At 42.2% G+C, this 27,931-nt stretch overlaps 1 protein-coding gene across 9 annotated transcripts in view; it reads left to right on the top strand.

The window, feature by feature from the left end:
- The window catches only part of magi1b (membrane associated guanylate kinase, WW and PDZ domain containing 1b), a 135,348-nt gene that overhangs the window by 76,185 nt on the left and 31,232 nt on the right, over positions 1–27,931 (top strand). For 7 of the 9 annotated variants that reach the window (XM_035151242.2, XM_035151240.2, XM_035151236.2 and 4 more), the window contains exons 3-12: positions 3,731–3,850; positions 7,325–7,567; positions 11,621–11,846; positions 13,866–13,948; positions 14,789–14,824; positions 18,877–18,934; positions 19,896–20,020; positions 21,748–21,867; positions 24,298–24,483; positions 24,587–25,246. In XM_035151242.2, the coding sequence (XP_035007133.1) occupies positions 3,731–3,850; positions 7,325–7,567; positions 11,621–11,846; positions 13,866–13,948; positions 14,789–14,824; positions 18,877–18,934; positions 19,896–20,020; positions 21,748–21,867; positions 24,298–24,483; positions 24,587–25,246 (1,857 nt within the window). The remainder of the gene's footprint in view (positions 1–3,730; positions 3,851–7,324; positions 7,568–11,620; positions 11,847–13,865; positions 13,949–14,788; positions 14,825–18,876; positions 18,935–19,895; positions 20,021–21,747; positions 21,868–24,297; positions 24,484–24,586; positions 25,247–27,931) is intronic. The other 2 variants (XM_035151241.2, XM_035151238.2) reach the window with 1 other exon arrangement.

Genomic DNA, 27,931 nt, shown 5'->3' with positions numbered 1-27,931 from the left:
TGAGGGTGGGGTGTTTGTGTCATAAAATTATCGTTCATTAATCGTAATTGAGGTAAAAGTTTGAAATAATCCTGATATTGATTTGAAGTCATATCGCCCAGCCCTACAACTGTTCTGTTTCCAAGTCTCCCTTTTACAACCACCTTTTAAATTAGTCTGAATACAAGCCTAACGGAAATTTGTCTGTCTCGATCCTTGCATTCCATGTAAATGTTGCTCCTCTAAGTGTATTTTTCTCGCTTTCACTTCTCTCTGCTTCTGTTTACTCCCACCCTCATTTTTCTCCTGCATACATCATTTATGCTTTTTCATATAGACTAGGCCTTTGAGCTACACCTCTGTGCTACTTCATATTTGTGTTAGAATTAAAAAGGGAGTTGTGAAGTCATAGGAGACCGTGTAGAGGACAGCATCATCACTGGAGGACAAACGTCTTCATGTAGCTTCCCCATATCTCTCTCTGTATTTCCGATCCTTCATGGGTTGTCCCTAGCAACAGCTGAAACCCTGTGGCAGATGATGCATGAGAACTGAGAAATCACTTCCGTTTTTTTTCCTTATCTATTTGTGAGAACAACATACAATCCTGGATTGTTTATTGTGGTGTGTTACACAGTTACAAGCTACAGTACATTTACTGTTTTTGTGGGCATGCAACCATGCATGTGTTTTGATGCAGAAGTAGCAGCTCCAAGCTCCCCACACTACAGTACGCCTGCCAGTATCTCGACACTTGCTTCCTTGATCCTCTTCTTGAAATGCTAATGATAATTTTTTTTTTACAACGCCCACCCATCCATCTCAGCTGGTGAAGATGTTGGAGCTGTTAAGCCACGAGTCAGCCAGCGCTAGACGAACCCCCTCATAGCAAATCTCCCAGGCATCATTATGTGTGCCAGTTGCAGGATTATGCTAACTCCTGCTTGCCTTGGTAGTCTCACTCCTTCACTATCTTTGTCTGCATTTTAGAGGTCAACATTCTGAAGAGTTGTCATTCAGCTCCCCCAATCCCAACTCTAGGCCGGAGTCCCTGTGCCTAACTCACAACTACTGTGAAACTCTATTTCACAGCCGAGTCAATGGAGCTTTTGTGGGGATAGGCTATTGAATTAATTAGGCCTATAGCAATGACAGTGTCTCACCCCTGGTTCTGTGCCAGGCCTCTGCATTTGTATCCCTGTTGAAACACCGGTCACAATTCCACTTCCTGTTTGGTTTTCTAAAAGCTGCAAATGGAGTTGAATCAATGGAGGCTTCTGTGCGGGAAGTGAGCTGACAGTCGGCTGAACGCTCTGCTTAGGTGGAGGACTCCCCAAGTTTGACATTCTGTAAAAGACTCAAAGCTGGATGCAGTTTGTTTGATAGACTTCAGGACCCTAAATCAGTTTTCACTTGATGTGTAAGTGAAGTTTGTGGGCATGAATACTGAATTGTATTCATCTTTTACACCAAAAGTAGTGGGAATACGCAGAATTTATTGTATGGGTAAACCTGTTAAAAAGGCGACTGACTCCTTTCCCATTGCCAGTAGACGAGTTTGCCTCAGTTTTTTTTGTGGTGAGTTAAATTTGATGTGACGAATGCGCCGGAAACTGGGAAGCAGTTTTTTCAGGGTTACATCTTGCACAATGTAGAGATATAAATTGCTGTTGCACGTTGTTCCCAAGATTTAAAAAGTACACGAACAATCGTGGCTATTTATGCACCAATGCCCGGAAGTTCAATGTGCGCAATAACGTCACACAAAACAAGTGCCAGGTCAGCATCTAGACTGCTCAAATAAAGATGAAATTCTTGCATTCACTTGGGTGTATATTTCCATCAGTGCTGATCGGAGACGGAGCCGATAAAAAAACCTCCGTCTACTGCAGAGTCATTTGACCCCAGGTGTGAATGCCGATTGCATCTATTCCCATTACAGACAAAATCAAAATATTAGGTTTGTTGACCAGTGGAAAAGGGGCCTAAATCATAGAAGGAAGATTTGATATATCCTCATACTCCCGTTGAGTAGCTGAAAATAGAGATATCATAAAAGACTGAGTTATTTGACTGAACTGATGCATGTCAAGAATATTGTGTATGAAACCTTCAGTGTCCCCAGAAGTCTCCTACATGCCTGCCTCTCTACATATGTCGCATGCTCACTTGCGTATAATGCAAGCTTGCTTTAGTTAGGATCATCACATGTGTGATTTATCACCAGTGTCAGTGAATGTGGCTGCAATGGGAGCCTCTCCCCACATACCCCACTCATCTATTTTTACCCGCAACCCAATGGAGAGAAGACAGTTAGACGAAGAGATGGATGAAAGCCAAGAGGAAGAGAAAGACCTCTGCTGTCGCTGAATAGATGTCTATCACAACAAGCAAGATGAGAAAGATATTTTTCCGTGGCGCTCTCTAGATGCATCAAACTGATCCATTTCTCAAGGCACTGACAGAAAAGGAAATGAAGTAGGATACAATAAGAGTAGTTGAGAGTGAGATGCCTAGCAAGTGAACATTACCATTGTCAGACAATGGTGGAAAAGTGTGGAACATGTGAGTTAGCCATCTAAAGACTGGAATCGCTGAAAGAAGAAGAATGAATGAAGAAAATGTAAAAAACAAAAGTGACTATTACAATGGGTTTGCAGTGCTCTAATCTCACCATTATGCTGTAAAGCTGTTCACCACTGACGCCACACGTGCCAACTCTCAGCAGCCATTGACGACCAATGTTCGAATCTCACCGGCTACATGCCAAACAATACAGAATCACATTCACACCCCAAACATATGGCAGGATCACTAAAGTGCTACTACACTACCTCACACTTTACCCCAGTGTGAGGGAGGATCATAGCACATAGGAAACAAAGGACCATCTCCCTACTAGAGCCCGCTGTCAGTGTGGAGCAATAAATGCTCTGAGATGCTCCTGTTATCATATTATTTGTGATGTTTATCTACCAATAATATATATTATTTAGCATCTCCAAGACACTGTATATACCCTGTCTAATTTGTAAATCTGGACATTTTCAAAAAGCGTGAAATAGAGCGTAACATAAACATCCACTTTTGGAACGGCTCTGGTTGTGGAAGTAAAGGTCCCATTTATTTTCTCCTTTTAAAGTTTCAGAAAATCCTGTTAAAAATAGTGTTAAGCCTGGATGATCAGCTATGTGTACGTGTGCAAATTATCCGATTCCAACGACTTTCATCGCGCTTCTTTTTGAATGAACGTTGTTGTTAGTATAGTGTTGCAATATGTTGTAATTTGTGTCTTCACTGTCTCGTATATATGTATATGGTGTTTCATATAGAGCATAGTGTAGGAACCTAGTGTAGTAGCTGACATAATTTTTGCAGTTGTGGTAATTATTTTCCATTGTAACAGCAAATTCCACCAGAGGTTACTTGAGGTGCGTCTTTGACATTGCGAACAAATCAGCTTTTTCTTAAAACTCAGTTGATGTTATACAGACTTGTGGCTTCTACAGGAGCAAATAACATCGTTTTACAATCTTGTATATTGTGATATGTCTACATTGGATAGTTTAATCAAAACCTCTATTCAGAAAACGAATGGGATTTTTACTTCCAGAACCACACTGTTGAGGTCTGTAATGTATTTACTGTTAGCAATTAAAAATTGCTGCTATTCCTATTTTCAGTTGGTGTTTTTTTTTTTTTATTAGAAAAATGCATTTTTTTCAATTTGTACTCTATTTTTGTTTTCCAGGTACAACCCGTGCCCCACGTGAAGGAGAAGTTAGTGGCGTGGACTACAACTTCCTCTCAGAGGAGGACTTCCTGGAATTGGAAAATAGTGGAACCCTGTTGGAGATAGGAACGTATGACGGTAAATAAGAAATTAACATGGGTGTATTGTAGGTAAATTCTTAATATATAGTTGGGGGATTGCTAACTAGGCTATTAGGAAACCACTACACATCTCTCATACCTGGAAGGGTAGGGATGGTTTGTGGTTGCAGCAGCAGGATGGATCTGTGATCTTCTAAGGAAAATGCACAAGTGAGTCTTACCTACTACTCATTACAGGGTCTATTTTGTAGTTTGGTTGTCCATTTTGTTATTGTCTGGCAAAATTTCAAATTCCCAGGAAAGCTATATGGAACTTTATAACAATAAACAACAAGGTTTAAGACATCCAAATGATCCAAATTAAACATCAGATGCCTTTTAAACTGGGTTCAATGGCACACAGTGGGATGGTGACTGTGTGGAAAAGTTTAATACTTGCACATCAGTAAATACCCCTACTTTCTACTCCACAGCATTTTAAAAATGCATTGGGTTACATGTTCATGTTGTTTTTTTATATTTTATAAAAAATAATCAATAATGGGAGGGGAACTGGTCCAGTGATCCAATCAGAGTGTGCAGGTAATATAAACCCTGCCTCCTGCAGCTGCAGCGTCACTGGTGAAAAAGAACAGGATTCAGAAGAGGCAGAGACTTAGCCATAAATAGGAATAGGCTACACTCAGCTTTTACTCAAGTAGAAGAAGTTAATGGAACACTTGTGCTTTTACTTGAGTCGATTTTTGTCTATTTATTTGTATTTTTACTTCAGTAAAATGTTTGAGTTCTTCCTCCACCACCATATTATCAGCAAACAAGCATTTTGTGTTGGTCCAGGCCAGTCAGCCTTCTTCTGTACAGGTGCATGTGCAGGCACAGGAGGAGAGAACCATACACCCGCTCTGCTTCCAACCAAAAACATGCCGACCACAGAGCACATGCTTAGTGATGATCCCCTCCATACATCACAGTGCAATGCAGCAAGGCACTTTTTCTGAAATGTAAAAATTCCAGTCCCTTGCTCTTTGGTATGCACCTGCTTTTGCCCTCACCATAGATGTAGGTCAGATAGCCCAGAGCAACATGCTTACCTCCGCTCTCCGGGGGCTTGAAAGCAGCTTTCGGACATATTGGTTAACACCAGTTGGAAGTAAACAAGAAAAGTTGTAGAACAGCACAAAGTGTGAAAAGTTTACCGGAAAGTTTGAAAAGTTGTGATGCAAACAGTATCACAAAGGTAGATTTATGAAAGAATAAGGTGGTGGATGTTGGGTACATTAAGTGAATCTTCAGTAATTTACTGATGTTTTGTATGGTCACACTGATGCAGTATCTGTTACGTTAAACGCTTGATGGTGGGCATGCCACTTGGTTTTAGTTTTCTTTTCTTATTTTAAATTTTTGTTCTTGACTCTCACTAAAGCTGCTTTCAGACATGCACGGAACTCTGCAGTTCCTGTTAATCCTGTTCCTATTTCATCCGGAGGAGGTGCATGATGTATGAACGCAAATGTCTGAGTTAGACGCTCCGAAGTCTCTGCGGATTTTCTCCCCCTGGCCTCCTATTATAAAGTCCGTAGAAATCCAGGAGAATCCGAAAACACACCAGGGGATTGCACGCTGGATTCACCGCGAGCGACTGGGAGGGTTGATGGCGCTTCTAATGCAAAATAGCGGTGACCTGATACCGGTCTGTGTGTTGTCAAGAAAAACATGTTATCTCCACAGTGGAGTTAATACGTCACTTCCTGCCTCTGCCTGTTGCACCCGGGTGCTCCACCTCTCACCTGAATAATGCAGAGGATTTGTTTCTGTTGCACATCTGCACAGAGAACTTCCTGCTGTTTTGTGCATGTGTGAAAGGCAAACTCTGGGTAAACTCCGTAGCCAGTGTTCTGGATTTTACCCACAGGTCATGTCTGAAACCGGCTTAAGACAGTTGTGCATCACATAGAGTACACAACACTTCTGCTCTGCTGATAAACTAAACTAAAGGACTGCATACAGCGACACTGCCATGTAGCCCCTCCATTCGCTCAGATAATGTTTAACGAAGTGTCTGTTCAGTCCACTTAACTTGTTCACTGTTCCATAACAATGAATTTCCCTCTGAGAGCAAAACAGAAGCAGCAAACAAAGCCAGTGGACTTCTGCAGGCAACAAGCTCACTTACTTCCACAAAAGCTAAATGCATCTACATGCGTTAAAGAATCCTGTCGTCTGATCAGATCCGGCTGCTAAGTTCCAAGTCTGTGCTGAACTCAAAGATGGAGCCAGAAGCTGGTGTCATAGATGGGGTGGGATGATCCCAGAGATCAGAGGGGCGGCAGTGTATCCTGCAGAGATTTGTTGGCTGCTGGCCACCACAAATAAGCTGAAACCAAAGTTACAAATCAGGCAAAATTGGACTCCCAGTGGTATTTGCCACTTAATTAAATCAGTCGAGTGAGCTTGATGCACAATTAAAATATTTTGTTCAGCGTCCAAAGGCAGCGTTGGCTCGCTTTTGTGTTTAGTCGCTAAAAAGCAGAAATGATTGGAAAAAAGAAGGAATGACTCACTGGTGCAAAGGGGTGATATTTCAGTTTTAATTCAGTCTATGTTCTGAGGTGTTATTAAAAAATAATAGACCCACTTTCAACATGTTGTGGTTGTGATATGATGATTGACACCATCTAAATCGTTACACTTGAATATTTCTATCGTTATATTTGACTGTAGGATGTTCTGCTCCAACATGTCCAACTGAAACTGTGACTCCTCTGGAGACATGATCAGCCTGTCTTCAGCAGTAGGTTGGTTCGTCACAGTTTGGCCCAAGCTAAACATTTTAAGAACTAAAATTAGAACTGCTCATTTGTGATCAAAATTTTTAAGACTGTTGCCAACAAATCTATTGTAGTTGGAGTCTTTTTTTTCTCTGCTGCCTTTATATATTGGATGCTTATAGCGCTGTGTCTCATTAAGATGTTGGCTTGATGTTGTTTCTCCGATGCTAACGGTCTCTTCAGATTTGCTGAGCCTTACTTTGGATGAAAGTAAACTAGTAAATTTGGCGGTGAAAAAAAATTATTAGGTTTAAGAACAATTTAGCTGCAAACTGCCTCACTCAATGTCTTTAGACAACTTAGACGAGTCCATGTGTAAGTGAATGCAAAACATTTGGTTGTGGTGTGTGGAACCCACTTTATCAACTTTCACTCATAAAATATGAATTTAATTAAGTCATAATAGTGGAAAATGGCAGGAAATGCAATTGGTGTTGAATTTTGTTGTTTGTGAACCTTATTTGGACCAAACATGAAAGAAGCTTAGTTTTGCTTCAGAGATTCTCATTCTCCTACGGACAATTCCAGCTTCTTCATTTGCAAACAAAGGCTATGACTACACCCCCTCCAACACACACACACCAACCTTTGACCCCTCCTCTCTTGTCCTCCTCCTAAAATTCCCTTCTTTTATCTGTCTTTTTTTTAATCCCCTCCTCCCTGCCTCCTTCTCCGTTGCCTAGGTAACTATTATGGGACGCCCAAGCCGCCGGTGCAGCCCCCCGGTGGGAAAGTGATTAGCAGTAGCGGTAGCAGTGGTGATGCCCCACTGCCAGACGGGCTCAGCGGTAGCCTACCAGGCTCGCAGCACTCCACTCCCCGACGTTTCAAGTCCTACAATGATATGCACAATGCTGGAATAGGGCCAGGACAGCATCAGCAGGAGGACGACGAGGACCTCCCTGACATGAACAGTAGCTTTACAGGTACGTGCACAGGTCGGGACATCAAGGAGAATAAAGCATAATGTATGATAGTGAGGTCAATGCATGTTTTCATGCGTTGTGGTTGATGCAAGAGTCAAATTTAAGTGAAATTTCTTTTTTAATTTTGTTGTAAATAACTTTTCTCAGATAGTTTCTCCAACCACAGACAAAAGCCGAGGATGTCAGTTGTGACGTAAAGGGACCAGTTAAATTATTTAACATAAAGTGTTACTAGAGAGACAAGACAGGATCTTTGTCTCTTAAATCACCAAACACACTAAATAGCTGTAATATCTCTTTATGTATAATATGATTGTTTATTTGTGTGGCACAATGGACAACTTGAAGATATCTCATAGGACTGTTCTCTCTTGTGACTGGCATATGTGTTTCTGACTTATCAATTAAAGGTAGGGTTGGAAATTTGTCTCTGAAAAACTTGTTATCTTATCTGTTGAAATCCTCTTCACGGCCCGGTATCCATCTATAAATCAAGATGATTGGCTGGTGTACATGTCTGTCAAGCTGCTTTCAGAAATGCACTGGACTCCACAGATCCTCCGTATTTTCTCTGGAGGAGGTGCATGTGTCAACACAAATGTCCGAGTGAGACACTCCGCTGTTTCTACGGACTTTAACCACCTGACCTCGTATAATGTCTGTGGAAATCCAGGAGAAGTTAATGTGTGAACACAGCAGGGGATCCCTCTCTGAATTCATTGCGACCGAGTGGGGGTGTTCTAACACGCGACAGATGCAAAATCTTGCTCCACCTCTCGCCCGAATAACACAGAGGATTTGATGCTGTTGTAAATGCGTCTGTGCAGAGAACCTCCCGCTGTGTTGTGCATGTCTGAAAGACAGACTCTGGGTAAACTCCGTAGCCAATTCTTTGGATTTTACCCGGAGGTCATGTCTGAAAAACGGCATCACTAGCCTCCCTGCCTGCGCACCCTGCCCGTGCTCTCACAGCGCGTGACTGGAGTCTTCAGCAGGACGATGAACACAGCTGAAGCAGAGATGATAGTCAGAAGATAGCTACGTTTCACAGCTTCTAGCAGTTATCAGGTAGTGTGCGACTATGTGTTTTGTCAGTGGAGCCTTGACAGAGGGTCGATGGGAGAGGGTGGGATGCATCGGTTGCATATTTTCGAAGTGTAGCCTGCTCTTGCTAGCTTTTTTCAGAATTACCAACCCTAGCTTTAATTAATATAAAAACAATACCAGATGGATCAATTGATTATTATAGTTGCTAAACCACACCATACATTCAACACAAACAATGCCTGTCACTTATTTTATGCAACTATGTAATGCTACATGACCTCTGAACCTCCCAAACGCTCTCAGTTGATTGTCAATGGTCTTTACACTGGTGCACCAAACACTCCTCACATTTCCTCCTCTAGATGTTTATCTGAGCAGAGTTGTGCATTTCGTTTGTTGAGCACTTTCACAATGAAAGTGGGGAGGCAAAATTCACTCAAGAACCCCAGTGTTCACAAAATTCTGTCTCAAATGTATTTAGACACATTTTTTTCTTTTGTTTGGACACAGAATACGTACCAGGCCGAGACAGGCCCCAAAGCTGGCAGCAGACTCCAAACTAAATTAAATTTGGCAACCTCGCACACACAACAGCCAAACTGAAGCGCCACATTTGGCATCAATAAACACAGTGTGTAAAGAGGAGCTCACTTCGATTGTCAACATTTCCGATTTTTTTACTTTCTACTCATTAAGCATGCAACTAATCAGCAGAAGTCATGTGATTGAGTGTCCTTTTATTATAATAATAGCTGTTGTATGTTTACTCCTTACCACATGACTCACATGCTTTCTCAGCTGGTGTTGACTCCTTTAAAGCAAATAGACTTCAAGTCAGCGAGCACACGGGCGGCTGCTTGCAGAGCTTGTCTTCAGTGGCAACATGAGAACACGCTGTGTTTTTTTTAGCTTGGAGTATAACACCAGAATGCAATCCTGGCCTCTGCAGCTCTGCATGCAAGGAAAGGAAAAGGGAGAATGTGAGCGGAGATGGATGAAGTGGGAGGGGATGGAAGTGGAGACAAGGTAGCAGGAAATTAAAGAGAAAGGGGGAGTGACTGGGAGAGGGAAAGGTGGGCAAGACTGAAAAGGATTGGACAGAGGGAAAGAGAGAGAGAGAGAGAGAGAGAAGCAAGGGAGGTTTGTTTTGTGTGAAGGAGGATAAGCTCAGAAAATGACAAAGTAGGAGAAGGAGCACAAAGAAGGTGGAGAGCGGGAGAAGTGGTGAGGGGCTGCAGAATACAAGAGCTTCTTTGATTGGTGAGTAAGTGGTTTCTGGGTTTGACTACATCTGCCTGTATCCATGTGTCCAGAGATGCAAAATAGTGCCACCTGGCTGCGAGCAGCAGAGACTACTGAACCACCTCCATATCTGAACTTGTTTTGAATGATGTTATTACTATTTGACAGGTTATTTGTGTTTGTCTTAGAGGGGATTTAATTTGATCAATGTCAAGTATCAGAATCAGAAGTATTTATTGCCAAGTAGGTTTACACCTACCTGGAATTTGCCTTGGTATAGGTGCATACAAGGAACATAAAACATAAAAACACAGTAAGTACTACACACATGAAAAAAAACAAATATAAAATAAAAAGATATATATAGAAAAAAATATATAAAATAAAGTAAATGCAAAATGCAAAACAGGAGTGCAATGAGAATGTGCAATGTGCAGTTTAATGTGTGTTAATGTAACACAGACTTGAGGCGTGGGGGCGGGTTAAGGGTCCAAGTCAGGTGGGGGTCCCGGGCCTTGTTGATAAGACCAACTGCAGCCGGGAAGAAGCTGGTCTTGTGGCGTGAGGTTTTGGTCCTGATGGACCGCAGCCTCCTGCCGGAGGGAAGTACCTCAAAGAGTTTGTGACCCGGGTGGGAAGGATCGGCCACAATCTTACCTGCCCATAGTGCTGACATGAGTGCTATTTAAAGGGGTATTTCTCAGTGATGATTTTGAAATAAACAGATTTACTGCTGTTATTTCTGAATATTTCGTCTTGTATGTTAGTGGGTCAGTAGGCATTACAAGGAGGTTGCCTCAGCCCTGAAGCTGATTCTGCCATGTGTTTTTACAAGGTGGGACCGAAAGTTGTTTATTTGCTGTCTGGGATTGTGAGAGCTGCCAGTCAAGTGTGGGTGTGAAATGAGATAACAGGAAGCCAGGTGATCACACTTCAGAGTCCGTGGTGTGAGGTGTGAACGGCCTGAACTGAAACAAACCTCTCCGTTCAGCTGTGAGAGGCAGTTTAGGGGGAACAGATTTATTCTGTAGCAGTGGAGTGTTTAGTCAAAGATTACATGTTAACATTTTGGGATTGAGTTCTGATACTGAGGCAAGATGTGGCTTTCTTAAAACTCTTATTGGAAGTATTTGAGCTGGTAAAAGAGATTTGTTGCAAAAAGTTTAGGAGGTGAGTGAATGAAAGAAATAATCTTTTATGATGATAATAATAGTAATAATAATAAACTTAATTTCTATAGTGCCTTTTTAAAACCAGTGTTACAAGATACTTCATAAAATACAAATTAAAGCACAAAGTTAGCTAATCATAGAAAAGCCAGATCATACACAACAATGCAATAAAAAGGTGAAATGAACAAAAATGAAATGACAACATTAAAAAAAGAAGTAGAAAAAATTAATATAAGAAATATCAAAAAACTATGAAAATACTCTTAGTCTTTGCCCTTTTCTCTTTCAAACATTTCCTTACTCTCATGAACGTATTTCTTCAGACTGTGATGTTAGAGGCCTTGCTAAAATGTATCCTGTGTTTAGTGGAACTATGTCCCCTTCATTGAAAATCCACTAAAATTAGTGATGGAGCTGTTTTAGCACTGGAAGCAACAGCTTCTGTGAAAGCCATTTTTGGCCGATCATGTATCGAGGCACCTCTCGCGGCACCACATCTTTGTCACAGCTACACTTTGTTCCTGAAAGTGTTCCCAGCCTGCAAAATGTTCTTAACACTTAACAGCCATGTTTGTTTTCCCGTCCCCCCCAGGAGACTCCAGTGAATTAGACGAGATTCATCACTCGGTGCGCCCCTACGTCCCGCGCCAGAGTGAACCGTCCTACCCTGGGAGGACCCCCTCACCATCGGCCACCACGGAGAGCACACAGCAGACACACTCTCACCTGAGCCATCCTCCCCCGGAGGACCCACAGGGACCTCTGCCTGACAACTGGGAGATGGCCTACACCGAGAATGGGGAGGTCTACTTTATAGAGTAAGTGGACCGAGACTGTAAATAGTCTGTAAATACATGTGAAGCAGAAAGTCTGTTTTTGCTGGTCCCTGCTTTAACTGGACTCTTACGTCTGAATTTCTTGAAAGTTCAAAAGAGGTGATATTTTTACAATAATGTTTGCATGCATGTGTACATATACATCTGTATATAAAGTTTATAAGTTTAGATAGTCTATCTATACTTAGATAGAAGAATAGAGTTTTGTAGACAAGTCAGAAAGTCTGGACATAGCCAAGTTCTAGCTTTTCATTGGACATCGAGTATAGCTACAAAGGATATTTTGACGGCTTTTCTAGGATTACTTCTTCAGTTTATAGATTCATCTGGGTGATGGGTAGATAAAAAAGTGAATGAAGCTAATGAAAGGAATCTTTGTAGTGTACTGGTATACTGTCAGGCTTGTAAGTGAACAAGATTCAGGATAGTTGAAGTTTGAAGATAAACATTTGTGTAGAAAAGAGCAGTTCACAGTGACCTGAAGTCTCATTTATAAAACTGCACAGGATTCATACTAAAAGTGTTTGGTGCACAAAAACTGTAAATGCCGTGTCCAAACAAATTTCTGATTTATAAAACCGTGCACACTCACACCTGAAGGCAATGTTACCTTTATAAATCACAGTCCACCTGGAAACGTGCGTACTGTGAATCTGCCTCATATTCTGCCCTCTACACGCCAACATTGAACCCAATGTGTTCTGGGATGCTTTGGTTCCATCTGGTCGGTCTGGTTAATACTGGACTCAATTAAGCCCAAAGTTCCAAGATCACAGATCTGTAGAATCTATATCAACTGATGAGTCATCATCATGGGACAGGAAATCTTTGTGATCGCTGAACACTCGTTTCCTCATCATCCTTCCATTCGCGCACTCCTCTATCAGTGCCAGTACATCCATCACGCAGCATTAGTGTCACCGCAGTATCTATATATTTAGAACAATCGGACCGATTACTTCACACATCAGTGGATCCTAACCTCCACATCGGGATATTATTTGGAAATGGAAGTTTGAAATTGGACAGTTTGTTTTTTTGCAAGTGATCTCCAGTGCGCAGTTGGCAGTCACGTGCACTGCAGCGATTTTATACACACACACACACACACACACACACACACACACACACACACACACACACACACACACACACCACACACACACAAACACTGTATAAAAACTAAAGTCAGACTTGATGATACAAGCACAGTGTTAGAAGATCATATTAAAAACTATTAATGACTCGGCTCTGCAGCAGTTTTTTCACACAAGCACAAATAACGCTGTTGGTTTTAACGTTAATGATGAAGTGCTCCAGTTTATTGATCAAGTAGTGATCAAGTTGATCAATAATCTGGCTTCAGTTCACTTCCTCATGTCTGCATCATCATTTTCTTGTCTCTGAAATATTCGTACACATGGGTTGGTGTACAAGTGCGCACATTCTCCTGTCAAGTTTGTTTTTATAGATCCCAACATTTGCTTTAGAAGTGGCGTACGCATCTTTCAGACCACGTTTGTTCGTACGCAAGGGTTATAAATAAGGCCTCTGGTTACATTGTATAGTAGGGATATTTTCCTCATGGTTATTGTTACTCACTGGATCTAGATTTTAGTTTCACAAATAAAGTCTGCTGTAAATGCAATTCTCTTTGTGATATTCTGTTGTATTTATGAAGCCTCAAAAAGGAAAAACTAGGGTCAGTGATTTATAACAGACTCGACTCCCGTGCTTTAATGGCAGGAAATATTCCTCTAAAAAAGCATGCTAGGATTTTATGTGTTTTTGTGCTGATAATTAGCTCTGATATTCACCTCTGTAGATTAAGAAACAACCCCTGACCCCAACATGTATGTTTATTAATTCATATTAAACCAGAACATCTTTATTAATACATTCTACTACAACCTTTAGCTTCTTTCAGCATCCTTCTCTCTATGTGATTTTCCAGATTTTTTTTTCCTGCCATTTAATTTTACTCTTGTATGTTCTGTTTAGCCACAATACAAAAACCACCTCCTGGATAGACCCTCGGTGCCTGGACAAGCCTCAGAAACCCCTGGAAGAATGTGAAGATGATGGTACGTCTACGTGAGCGCTTAGTAACCCAGAGATTGTTTGTTTTTGCAAAAGGTTCATGGTTTTCTCAAGCAATTTAAGACAAATGCTTTTAGATGATTAATAAATATCAGATAATCAATTGTGTCTTCATCTTTCACTCTGAATACTCGTGTATTCAGTCCTTTATTGACACCACAAACTAGAGACCCAGAGGAGTTTGGCTGACAGGAGATAACATCTGTCTCTCGTTTCATAAAGTTGTGATTTTGTGAAATCAGATATGACTATGCCAGAGTGCTGGTTCCCCTCAGTGGCCCATAGGTGTCGGTGTTGGGTCACAGAAAATGGCGAGCAGTTGATAGGAGTCTCTGTTATGCTCCTTCTCTCCACTGATTGTCCCACAGCTCTGAGAAGTGATGACTCCATCATCTAGCACTAAAACGTAACGCTCTCCCTGACGCACTCTGAGGTGGAGCATACACATAGATGTTTAAAATAAAAATATTAAGTATTAAGATGAGGTGTTTGATTTGTGCATATATATAATAATTCCTCTAGTAAGACATCCAGACATGTTCATAATTAAAACCTAAAAATGGTTTTATTGCTGCTGATGTTTTCATCATTCAGGTTGAATAGAATTATAAATCAGCTCTTCACTGTTGTTTCATGATCACAGATGATTTTTGTAAACACGGACTGTCACATGAGGCTGAGGCTCATGCTTGATTAACTCTCGCCACCCTGTGGCCACATGTTGTTATTGCATCTAACTGACACATTTTTCCCTCTGTGCCCCCACCTCTCTTTCCCTCCTTCAATGATCCTGTGGTGCTGCTGGGTTCATCCTCTCTGAGCAGAGGGGGTGCATACAGAGGAGCTGGACAATGACCTAGGTAAGCACCTTATCTTTTACTCCACCCTATTAGATGTGCATCAGCATTTAAAATGTCAAAGTGTCACCTTTGTTTACACACATTTAAATCACTTGAAAGTTACGTTACTGAGGCTGAAATGGTTGAATGAAGCTAATGGAGTGACGGCCGTTAATGGACAATTAATTACGCACATCCACGACACCACCACTAGCGGCTCACACAGCGTGACTGACGGTTGGTGAGAGGTGACTTTGACATTGACTCTAATCATGTAGAAATGAGACATTATGCTATCAGAGACATGACCTTTATCTAGCCTACCGTCAGTATGTGGTGCTGACAAACATGTACTGTGTGTGATTAGAAAACTGACTTTTACTTTACACTCAACTGTCAACTTAGCCACATGCTACCAAACAGCCACACACACACACACACACACACACACGCACACACACACACACACACACCGAGTACACTCCCACATGAACAGAGCATCATTTCATACATAAAAGATGACGTCTGATCCAGAGAAGATTCTTATAATGATGATTTCCTAATGAGTGTCTGTCTGAGCCAGATAGCAACAGGCCCCTTTTCTCCCCGACTCCTATCAGGACACTAACTAGTCTATCAGACACAGCAGCGTGGCGGCAGGATAAATGGTGTCTGGAGACTGTGCCCTGCTCCGATATGTTCTGCTAATAAATGACGTCATTCCATCAGAGGACACAGTTGATTAGTGATTTACTATAGACCTTTGTGTGTGTACCTTGGGATTCAGGGACGAGCGAGATAAATACACACATTTCGTATTGTTCATATATCTATTCATAAATGCATATTGCTATTGTTATGTGGAATAATGGTATCCCCTTGAAAAAGCAGTGTGTGTCTTGATATTCAGTCATTTCAGTTTTGTAAAATTTGATTTTTAAGGTTTTAAGGGTAGGATATAGGGTATTTTTCAAACTTATGCCATCCTGTTTATGTATCATAACTGAATATATTTCTCCTTTCTGGCTAAAGCTGCATTAATTATTATTTTGATATCTACGATGAGATATCTCTCTTTGCCTGCAGCAGACAGATGTTTTCACCAAACATGAAAGTGGAAGAGAGAAATAAAGTACGTCAGATGCCCCAAAAAATATAATCCAGCATCTTTCAGGATTCAACTGTTTGGCATTTAAACCTCTGCCATGTTGTTATCATCAGATATAACCACTCCCCTGTCTCCACAAGACAGACCCTCGACTGGATAAACATGTTCAATAATTATCGATCAGCAAAATACAATACAGGTGGGCAATGAAACGCAATTAACTGTAGAGCCCTGAGGAGGAGCCGACTCAGGCTTTTTATGAACGCCAGCACATATGTGTACACAGACACACACACACACACACACACACACACACACAAACACACACACACGTGTCTGTCTCCCTCTGTAGCACTGGCTTACTCGAGAGAAATCAATCACTGCGCCGTACCAAGACAACGAGATGCAAACAGTTAAACATGTAATTCATCACGCTTGACTTCCCCTTAAATTCACAATACGCCACGGAAGGTTGGACGTGAGTGGAGGGGGACGGGTGAAGAAGAAAACACAGCGTAATGAGCGACAGATCTCTCACTCTTTGTCTCGCTCATTTGTGTTTCCACATGCTGAAATGTAAACCACGCTGTCAAGATGGTTGCAGCACCAGACATCCTCTCTTTGGGCTCTCGCTCGCTCTCTCTTTCTCATACACACATACACAGACTCCGCACACACTGGTGCTCCTCAAGGAGCGGAACTAGTGCAGTGTGAAATCAAGTGGGTGATTACAATTTTTGCGCAAAGGCGGGATGGGACTACTTTCCATTTAACGTTCCAGATCACAACATCTGAATGAAAATTCACCACGCCTGCTCCATGGGTTCACTCAGTTATAACAACACCAGCGCTCTAGCCTTGCGTTTGCTTTTTCAGCTGCATGAACTTTCTTACATTAGCTGGTGAATGAAACACTATAGGCTGTGGTATGATGTGTGTCATATACAGACAGTTTAAACCTTCCCTTCCAGCAGCATTTGTACTGCCTCTGTTGCTGACTCCACTCCAACCAAGGGCCCACCTCATTAGAAAGCAGAGGTAGGCTCTCCAAGTTGGATGATTGTAATTATTATCTCCACGCACACAGGGTGAGGCCTAATTGGCTGAGGGTAATAGTAGGTAAAATGTATACATCACAGGAGAGGATTATTGGACAATCTGTGTTTGTAACCAATTAGAAGCCTCTGACATTATCTACGTGGTGGCCGGCCAATAATCAATTCCGCTGTAATCAGACGTAATACAGAACTGAATCTGATGGTCCTGTTGGATGCGTGATGGCATGACTCTCTGGCACACACAGCAGAAACACAGCGAGATTGCTCCATTGGGCAATTACACAGTGCTGAAGTGGCCCCCAGTCATATTTATTTATTTTTTGCTAATCAGCGTTAATTAGGATGGATTTCACTTATTCTTTCTGAGCACATGTGCTCTTACGTCGCTGTGAATAACCAGCTGCTTTTAAATGCCACCCCCCTCGATGTTAATGCCAGGTGTGTACATAGTGCAAACTGAGTCAATAAAGCAGAAGGTGTTACAGTTGAAGTCAGGTCTGTGGTAAATTCACATAAAACCAGAGTCAATAAAATATGATAGTTATAGGTGGTAGGTAGTAGTTTTGTGTTTGGCAATGGACTGGTGTCTTTTCACCGATTCAGCCATTGAATTAATTAGAATTGTGTGTCCTTGTTATTTTGCACTGACTGGGTCTCATTGATATGAGGAAAAGAAAAGGAAAATAATCATGTGTCATTACGCATAAAAAAGAAAATCTTCCAATCATTTTCTGACATTTGGCTGCACGTTATCATGCATGTTCCATGTGTCTTTGTTCAACAGTTACAAAGACTGGGGCTACATCCACACTACAACGTTTTTGTTTAAAAAAACAACCACTTTGCTACAGATATGCCTGGCGTCCACACTACTCTGGAGTTTTAGAGGCGCTAAAACTGAGAAGTTAGGAAACGCTGCTGGTCCCGTTTTGTTTTGAAAACTCAGGCGCTGTGTTTTACTCTGGACGGGCAGAAACTGATATGTTTGGAAACGACTACTCAGAAAACCTCTTGCTGATTGGCTCTTTTCAGTCACAATGTAGTCTTCACTGATTCATGAGGCCCCTATCACATGACGCCCTTATGGAAGAAAGCAACCGGCATTAGCCTTGGCTACTAGTGTAGAATCCAACATGGATAATCGATTAAAAACTTTGTTGACCATGTTGTCTTTGCTGTTGTGCAGTTAAATTCTGCATTTTACAATTTTACAACTCCTTCCATGTGTAAGACATGAGCTATTATTTGAGCAATCTGCGACAATTCTGCAACCAACAACTAAATGCCTTCTGTGTGCACCGGCACGCGCAGGACCAGTGCACTTAAGCTGTCACACCTTATATGCGTTTTTCGGCATGTTTGTGTGGACGGTGATTACAATTTATCCGGAGCCTAAACGCTTGTGTGGACACATCTTTTTACTTTGAAAATGCCATTTTCAAATGAAAACACAGTTGTGTGGATGTAGCCTGAAGTGTTCATCCTTCCCTCCTGTAGTTTCCCCCCATTCTTACCTTCACCTGACCCTCCCTCCCCTTTCTGTCCTCTGTGTCTCCTTCTTTCTTACCCCTCATCACTCCTTTCTTCCACCTCCTTTAAACCCTCTATTCATCCATCCATCTGAGCTGAAGGGGGGCCTTACTCTGTTCTTATCTGATGTGGGGAAATGTCAGCAGTGTGAGGGGACGGGTGGGGGTAGGGGGGGGCAGTCAGACAGCCTGTGAAGCTGTTGAGTCACTCTGGCCCCGGAGACTGAGTGACAGGGAGACACAATGGGGAGGCAAAAGGTCTCCACTGGCCTTGGCACTAATGGCTCCATATATGGCCTCTAGCAACTTCACAGCCTCAAGTTTCCCTCGTTTCCACTGTCTCACTCTCATTGTGTTTCTCTCTTTCCTTTTGTTCAGAACTTCCACCAGGATGGGAGAAAATCGACGATCCAGTGTATGGGGTCTACTATGTTGAGTAAGTGACGTGCACTGTGCAACGCAAGGATGCTTTAACGCTGGCGGTGTGCACACAGTTATTCAGAAATATGAGGAAATTGTTCCATTTTTCTTTTTGCACATATGTAGAACGCTTTCACATGTTTTCAGTCTTGACAAAAACAGAAACTCCTGACCTCACTGTAAATGGGAGCTGCTCTAATTTATGTACGGTTCTGCAGGAAGACGGCGCAGCATGATTTTTGCCTCAGCTCTTTTGTAGACTGGAAAATGTAGGCCATTTTGTTTGTGTCATTACCATTTGGGAAAACATGCAGCAAGTGCGTGTGGTGGGTGTGCGCATATGTGTGCATCTCATCTTGTGTGAAGAACCTGGGATTCATCATTAATATGAATATATTTCATGCATTTTAGATGTTGTTCAAAGCAGCACTTGCAGGCTCAGAGCATTTCAATTTTTTTCCTGCATTTAGTTTTTTCTAATATACATTATTCACCATTTCCTTCATTTGCTGTATAATGTGGTGCTTTCAGGTGTCATTGGTTTGGGTGCTGGTAGCTTAGTAGGAAATCTCCCCCAGGGTTGGTAGGTGATGTGAAAGGTGTTTGTAGTTTCTGTGAATTAAGCCATCATCACAATGGGATTTATGTGATGTGATCAGTGTGTGTGATTGTGTAGTACATGTCTCAGACAGGAGTTTTGTGTGGATGGATGCATATGTATTGTGCCGCTATTGATCAAAGCTTATCGCCATGTCTCCCCTCCCTCTCTTGACCTTCCCTCCCCCTCTCTCTCTTCTCTTATTCCTCCTCTCCTCTGTGTCTGTCTTCCCTCCCTGTGGCGCTCCACTTTTCCCGCTGATATTCACTTCTTGTCCTACATCCTCTTTTGTATTCTTGTTTTCTTTCTTATTATTCATTTCCCTCTGTCACTCATTCCATACCTCCGTCTGCTCGTCCCTGCTTTCACCATCCCAAAGTCATATTAACAGGAAGACCCAGTATGAGAATCCAGTGCTGGAGGCTAAAAGGCGCAGGCAGCTGGAGCAGCAGCAGCCTCAGCCGCAAAGCCAGCAGCCACCTGAAGGTGAGCGCTACATCCGAGGTTTGTTCACAAGCCCCCGCTAAGGGCGTCATTTCCTTTCTTTCTGTTCATGTGTGTGACTGAGTCGTCCGCATATGTGTCTGTATGAGACTGAGAGACTGTGTTTGTCTTTCTTCCAATTACTGCTACAGTACGACTTGATGTTGCCTGCTACTGCCTATGATTTGCTAAGTGCTCTTCCATAAAGGCATAACTATTATTTGCGGCTGTACCGCACAGCCCTTTTGAGGTTAATTTCTGTTTTCTGTGCTGTCTTCTGAGACTTGTTTGTGGTAATAACTTTAAAAGCTTTTTCTCCCCAAGGAGAAAACAGGTAAGTTTCTGTGCAACTGAAAATGCTTCGTTCGCTAAAAAGGTCCTTCTTTCTGATATCCGTCACTAAAAAAAGTGTTGACATTAACAAAACTAATATTGTTGCATTCCCTAACAAGACTCTTGCTGCAAAACTCAACCAATACGTTAGTCCCTTATACCTCTTTAACAGGTTTTATAAATGCGAGTAAACCCACTTAAAAAGGGGATTGATTCCTTCCTCATTGCCAGTAAGTTGCAGCGTCAGCGTCTAGAGTAGACTAGCAAAATAAAAAATAAGAAATTAGGGTTGTTCACCTGGTGTCATATTTCCATAAAAACCTTAGTCTACTGCAGAGTCATTTGACTGAATTAAAATTGAATTAGTGGATGTTAGTGGGTTTTTTGACCAGTGGAAAAGGGGCTTTATAGAGATAGAGATCCCACTATATTGCCGTAAAGACTATTATGCAAGGTTTACTAGTTTACATTGAACCAAACACAGCCAGCACATGCTTGCCATATCAGCTTTTTATTTTAACACAGATATTGAGATGGCTCCATGAACAACAATGCTCCGCCCATTCTGTACTTTTTATATAGAATGGCGAGGACAAATAAAGGCGTAACATTCCCGTCTGTAACAGGCTGTCTAAAAGGGGCTCTTTACCCACTCCTGCTTCCTGTCTCAAATGCATTCACCGGACATCCCGCAGAGAGATTAATTGTAAATGCAGGCCAGCCCACAAGGGGATTCTCCTATCACGCTCCACCTTCTGCACATTCAGCAGAAATCATTTGATTCCGCTCGATTACCTGCTGACTTTACTCCCGTCTCTCTTTAAAAAAAAAAGAAGGAATAACTCAATACCTTCAAGCAGGGTTTTTACCATTTTTTCACCCTTGCATTGATTCTACCTCACTGTTAAGAATATAAATGAAGGCTGCAGTGCGATCGGTGCCGTGATGCTGTAACAAGGTGATTTATCAAAAGAGGGGGCCATTATGAATTAATGGGCCGCTCAATTTCCACACACCTCCTTTTATTTTTAGGCGACATGAAACAGTGTTAAAACGCCTATTCAACCTGGGTTTACGCTTAGTCTCATTAGTTGTGAAACTATATTGGTCTCACATGATCTGGGTGATCTGTGGGTTGTTAGACGTTTTGAACCATATTCACTTCTTGCTCGGTGGGAAGCTTTTGTAACTTACAACTGACAGAAGCCAGAGCAGGAAATGTGTAATTTTCACAGAGAAGTTTTAGCTCCACTTGCATCTCTAGCTTCAAATGACGCTGACTGGCTTTGTCCCAAACTCGCAGCACAGTAGGCCACCGTGTCCCAGAGCCCTTAGCCCTGGTTGCCTCCACAAGTAGGGCAGCTATGCACCTGTCTAGACCCGAACTAGAGAACATTTGCCTTTTGCTGTTGCAGAATGGATCGAGGACTCGACATTAGCTGGTGCCCCTCTGGCCAGCTATGCTGCCAACCACCAGGAGACCTACAGGGACCCTCAGACAGCACCCCCAGCCCCCAACGCCATGGGACAAAAACGTATGTTTTTCATCCATACATTATGAGCTTTAAAACCATGTGAAAATAGTATTATTCATTACTTTGCTGTTTCTGTGCCGTGCTACCCAGAGGGACTTATTATGAGTCAAATCAAATTCAGCTCAGTGTGTTTTCCTGAGCTGTTGCCTCAGGCCATGTTTGAGTTTTCATGATGGAGGACCAGTTATGAATTGACACTGTAAAGCAGCTCCTTGTATAAGCTTCATCACATATTCGTAATAAGTAAAGTCAAATTCAACTCATTGGTTATGTACAGTAGACATTTTTTTTCCAACAGAGCACTCAAGGCCATGTTTGTATTTTTGTGCCAACACACTGGATGTGACTGTGCCAGGCGCGGTTTTATTTTATATACGTGCTCCCTCCGTGTTTACTGTGGCCACATGCTGATTCTCTTGGAACCTCTCTCATGTTGTTCCAATTTTCGGATCAAATAATGGCCTGATTTCACCCGTCATATACCAGCGCTCACACCTACAGACACAGTGTCTCGCCGTTACTGTGGTTTTTTTCTTCTTCTCCTTCTTGCCAGCTCCTTTTATACCAGCCTCCCACTAGCAGCTTGTCTAATTAGCGCAGCCATGCCAGAGAATTAACTGCCTCACCCTGTCTCCCCCTCTTACTCTCCCTCGCTGCTCTATCAGCTGCCTTTTCCTTTCTCCCTCATCGATCTCTCTATTTTATAGCTCACATTGGCCGTCTCGCTGTCTTTTGTCTTTTTGTCTCCCCCCCACCCCTCTCTCTGCTTTGGTTCAATTGTTTGTTCGGTCCATCTCTCCGTCTTTTCCATCTTTGTTTGTCTCTGCCTCTCCCCATCCTCCATCCCCCCGACTTTACTGTTCTGTGCAGTCCTGGGCCTTGACATTCCTCCGGAGAAAGTCATCATTTGAAATCTCTTTATCTCACTCTTTGGCTTTCATGTTTCTCCTGCTTCCTGGTCTGTTCTTACATCTGTGGATCCCTGGTGGATAAAGCCGCCATTTCAGCTCGCAGTTTTGTTGCATCTTGCCTGTTCTGAAAAATGTGATTCAAAGGCACTGCACACGAATACACACACACACACACACACACACACACACACACACACACACACACACACACACACACACACACACACACACACACACACACACACACACACACACACACACACACACAATGCACAATGCACAAAACTACAGAAACACAAGGACACCAACTGGGTCCAGTGGTTATGCATGTTTCATTGAATGCATAAACTGTAGCGCTGCCATCACCTGATGTGGTCCGGTAGGTCACCAAACACATTCCTCTGTGGTCCCTTCTTCTTCACTCCCTTCTTCCTCTTATCTTTGTTCAGCCTGCGTCTTCCCTTCACCCCAATCAGCAACTCCTCATTCATTTTTGTGAAGTATAAACTAATTTATGTGAAATCATTTTCCGTGTGTATGTGGCTCCTCTTCCGTGTATTCAATTCCTCATTCCTCTCACTCGCAGTCGTGAATACTTCACTCCATTTCTTCGATTTAGACTGATAACATCTCCTATCTCTCTTGCTAGTATTCTTAATGATACATAATGAGGTAGAAAAAAGCAAGAAGAAAGAAAGGAAGGGAGGCTGAGTAATTGGGTTTGAATTGCCCTGTCTGAGTACTTCTCATGGCTTTACACCACTCTGAAATGTGTTTAATGGAGAAATCTGTTAATTAAACCTTCGCAACCAGTGTTGAATATAATCGGCAGGTACTTATCAACACAGAACCGTCTCTTATGCACATATGTATGTCCTTTCACCTCGGTTAAAAACCATTGTAAGTAAAGGTGACAAAAAATAATATAATTTAATTTGCAGCATCATGTATTGTTTGAACTACTTTATGTCCCCTTTGTTTGTATTGATGTCTTAACTGCTGCTTTGAACTCTGCTTCAGACTAATGCACTTTTAAGGGATCAATATTACCTTAATCAGTACAATATCCTCTACAAGCATCTAACAAAGTATATCCAGCCAGTAGTATATACTACTACTATTAACAGTTGTCACACATTAGAGCCAGTATCATTGATTAAGGTTAGCAGTGGCTGAAGCCCAGCAAAACCTGGCCCTGAAAGGTTGGGATTGATTGGGATTTTTGCACTTGGGATTATCTCCATTTTCTTCTTGTGTTTCAGATTACCTTCTAATCCATTTAATGTAATCAGTCCATTGTGAGTCATGTTGTGTAATTTTGGCGAACACTATATAACGGCCAGTAGCCATTACCTTACTCTAATTTAATTTAGTTGCATTGGCCAAAGAGAATGAAACGTAAATGTTTTGATTAATGAGTATTGAACAAACAGAATCCAGAGCTTTTTAATACAGTTTGCTCTGTTACATCTGTCTACCAGTGCAGTCTAAAGTTAATGATCTGTGTCTGTGTGTTCAGGGGGGAAGCCTTTCTTTACTCGGAACCGATCCGAACTGAACGGGACTTTCATCAACACCAAGCTGAAAAAGAGTCGTCGGGGGTTCGGCTTCACTGTCGTAGGAGGTGACGAGCCGGACGAGTTCCTACAGATAAAGAGCCTGGTCCTTGATGGACCTGCAGCCCTGGATGGCAAGATGGAGACAGGTGGGTGTACTGAATTTAAAGTTTACCAAGAAGGAAGGCTGCTAAGTGAAACTTTGGCGGAATACAGATATTGTTTTACTTAACTTGTCCTCCCTCCTCTAAGGTGATGTAATCGTGAGCGTCAACGATACATGTGTACTTGGCTACACCCATGCCCAAGTTGTAAAGATCTTCCAGTCCATCCCTATTGGCTCCATGGTCAACTTGGAGCTGTGCCGTGGCTACCCACTCCCCTTTGATCCCGATGACCCCAACACCAGCCTGGTTACCTCAGTGGCTATTCTTGAAAACAAAGAGCCCATCATCGTTAACGGCCAGGAGGGCCCCAAAAGCTACAACTCCCCATCCAGCCACGGCAGTCAGAACAACAACAACATCTTGAACAACGGCGGCGCACCCCTCAATGGCCTCCCGCGATCCCACAGCCCCTCCGCTGAGGGGGCCTCCGATACCTCTTCCCAGCACGGCTACCCCAGCGACGTGGTCACCCTGGCCTCATCCATCGCCACACAACCAGAACTCATCACCGTACACATGGAGAAAGGAGACAAGGGCTTTGGCTTTACCATCGCAGACAGTCCCGGAGGCGGAGGGCAGAGGGTGAAGCAGATCGTGGACTACCCTCGCTGCCGTGGCCTCAAGGAGGGGGACATCATCGTGGAGGTGAACAAGAGAAACGTGCAGAGCATGTCTCACAACCAGGTGGTCGACCTGCTCAGCAAGTGTCCCAAAGGCAAAGAGGTCACCATGCTGGTGCAGAGAGGTGAGTGCAGGCCGATCTCTCTTTAAGCATCTGCGTTGTGTCAGTACATTCATCACTTGTATTGTAAATAATGAGAGCAGATGGAGATGAGTAAGGTGGAGGAAACAGGTGTCAAGTTATATGGCACTTTCTGATTTATGTGTCCATATGTTGAAGTGCTGCAAAACAAAGCAAACGCCACATGTATCTGCTTGATGCAGTTGACAAGAAATGCTCGGCCTCTGCCTTACAGGCTGCTCCAGCTCATATAGAGCTTTTATTGACATACATATTAATTTATTCATGTACAGTAAATAGAGGTTGGAGGCAAAGGATGCAAGATAGAGGGAAGAAAGAAAGTTGAAATAACATTTGAGGACGTGGAGGACTGAAGTGGGAATAGAGAGGGAGGTGTTTACGCTGAATGGCATCAACAGTCAAACGTTATGGCTGTCTTGAGATGGGAAGGTGGCAGAGAAAAGGGAAGTTAAAAGGGTAGATGGAGGTACTATGAAATGAAGGGTAAACACAGAAAAGAAATCTCAGGTTTAGTTGCTGTTTCAGGTCAGAGAGTGTGAAACATTTATTTTCTTCCCGTCTGTCTGATGCTCTGTGTCTGTTGCTGTGTGTGTTTGTTGAGAACATGTCTAGTTTGTTTTTTGGCTTTTAGTGTACGCCCATGCTAGAGTCTGTTAAAAGATGCCACTGATGGGGCTGGCTTGCTTTTATCCACCCACCTGCTTCCCTGACTTGGTATGAGCTGAAGACGGTGACATTTAGCTGTTGACAGACGTTTTCACTGGTCAATGTCATCGCTGCAGAAACAATGCACTGGCGTATGAATGCTGCTATTGAACGTGCCCCACCTGGCTTTTGTCACAGCTCCTGACTGAAAATCACTGTCTCACAGACGCAGCATTAAATGGAAACAAAGCAACTTTGAATTGAGGAGAGAACTGAAATGATTGAATTTCAGTATTTTCTCTCCAATCCCCCTCAGACTCTCACATCTTCAGAGCTCTAAACGCACTGTGTGATACAAGTAATTGGACCATTTTCTCTGTCAGGCTGTCCATAGCTTGCTTTGGGGCTTATTAATTCAAATAACCAAAAAGGCTTTTTTTTGTCTTTGTGTGTGCACAGCGCAGTTAGAACCACAGTAGGGTTGGGAGCTTAGAGCTGTTAAATGGATATTGGTCAGATGAACAGTAGCCAAGTCAAATTGTAGTCTTGCATTGAATCTGTCTTTCTCTCCACTTGGTTCTTCACCTCAATTTGCATCTGTCTTTCTCCATTCTGTCACTCTCTCTGTCTCACCTACACAAACACACACACACACACATGCACACACACACACACAAAACTCTTTCACTACCTCCCTCTTTAGTATACAGAAGCCCATAAAGTGATAGAGCATCATCATGGGCTGTCAATAAAACAGACGGCAGTTTAGCTATCTGTGTGTGAGCACAGTGTCTGGCTCTGATAGCTGCAGACAGTCTGTGATAGGAGGAATGGCACTAAGATAAAACACAAAGGTATGTATGATGATAATCTATATGGAACTAATTTAATTGTACCAGCAGATTGGTTTTTTATCATAATTACAGTTTAGTGTGAAGAAAGCCAAAAGGCTAAGAAACATACAAACTCAGGAAACAAACATTAAATTCAGTTTAATTGTTATTGTAGCAGCACCTTCCGTCTGGTGTTTATGTAGATAAATAATACTAAAGAATCCTCATTGCACGTTCCTGGTTGCTGGTTACCTCCACCAAGGAGGTTATGTTTTCACCCCTGTCCGTTCATTTGTATGTTTGTTTGCTTGTAAGCAAGATTACACAAAACGACTGGGCGGATTTCCATAAAACTTGATGGAGGATGCAGTACGGATCAGGAAAGATCCCATTCAATTTTGGTGTGGATCTGGATCAGGGCTTGGATAGAGTGTTTTTCCCAGGGAAAAATTCATGGCTTATTTAGGGAACTAATATGAGTTTGTGTGTAATTTGGTGCAGATTGAATATATTTAATGAGACTGTTTGGCCTTGGTGGATATTGCTTTCTGCTGACGAACCTGATGACTCTAACATCACAACACAGTAATAGAGAACCAAAGTAGTGCTACAGTAACCTTGGCAAAGATCTTGTACAGTGTTCATATTCAAACGTCATTGATACTCAATCATATTGGTACTAGTAATAAAAATCTTTAATAGTAATCAGCCTGTGCATATGTTTTAGGAATATACATTTATTAAAGAACCGAAATTATATTTGCTCGAGGGGTGCAACTAATAATATATATATATTTGTTTTAATTTGTTTATTTATGGATGATTGATTTGTGTTTTTCTGGCCAATTAATTTAGTGTTTTTGTCTATAAAATGTCAGAAAACAGTAAAAATGTCAACTAGACTTTCCCAGATGTCTAAAACCCAAAGATTTTCCAATTGCGGTCCATTAAATCTGACACAAAGCGTTATGACTTCTGGACTAATTGATTCATGGTCAAATTGCTTCAGTGCTTATTTTATCTATCGTTATCAATGGCGTGTACAATATGGACAGATAAAAACCATTCAAGCAGCTTATGTGTGGCATTATAAAGAAGTGGGTTCAAGAATTATTGTAGTTGCAGGGCTCAATGAAGTGTAAGTGATCAGATTTCGATCAGATTTCTCTTTGTTGAATGGTGATTTTGT

This window comes from Hippoglossus stenolepis, chromosome 3, assembly GCF_022539355.2.
Source record: "Hippoglossus stenolepis isolate QCI-W04-F060 chromosome 3, HSTE1.2, whole genome shotgun sequence".
Taxonomy (NCBI): Eukaryota; Metazoa; Chordata; class Actinopteri; order Pleuronectiformes; family Pleuronectidae; genus Hippoglossus; species Hippoglossus stenolepis.
This window is presented reverse-complemented; position numbering and strand designations above follow the sequence as displayed.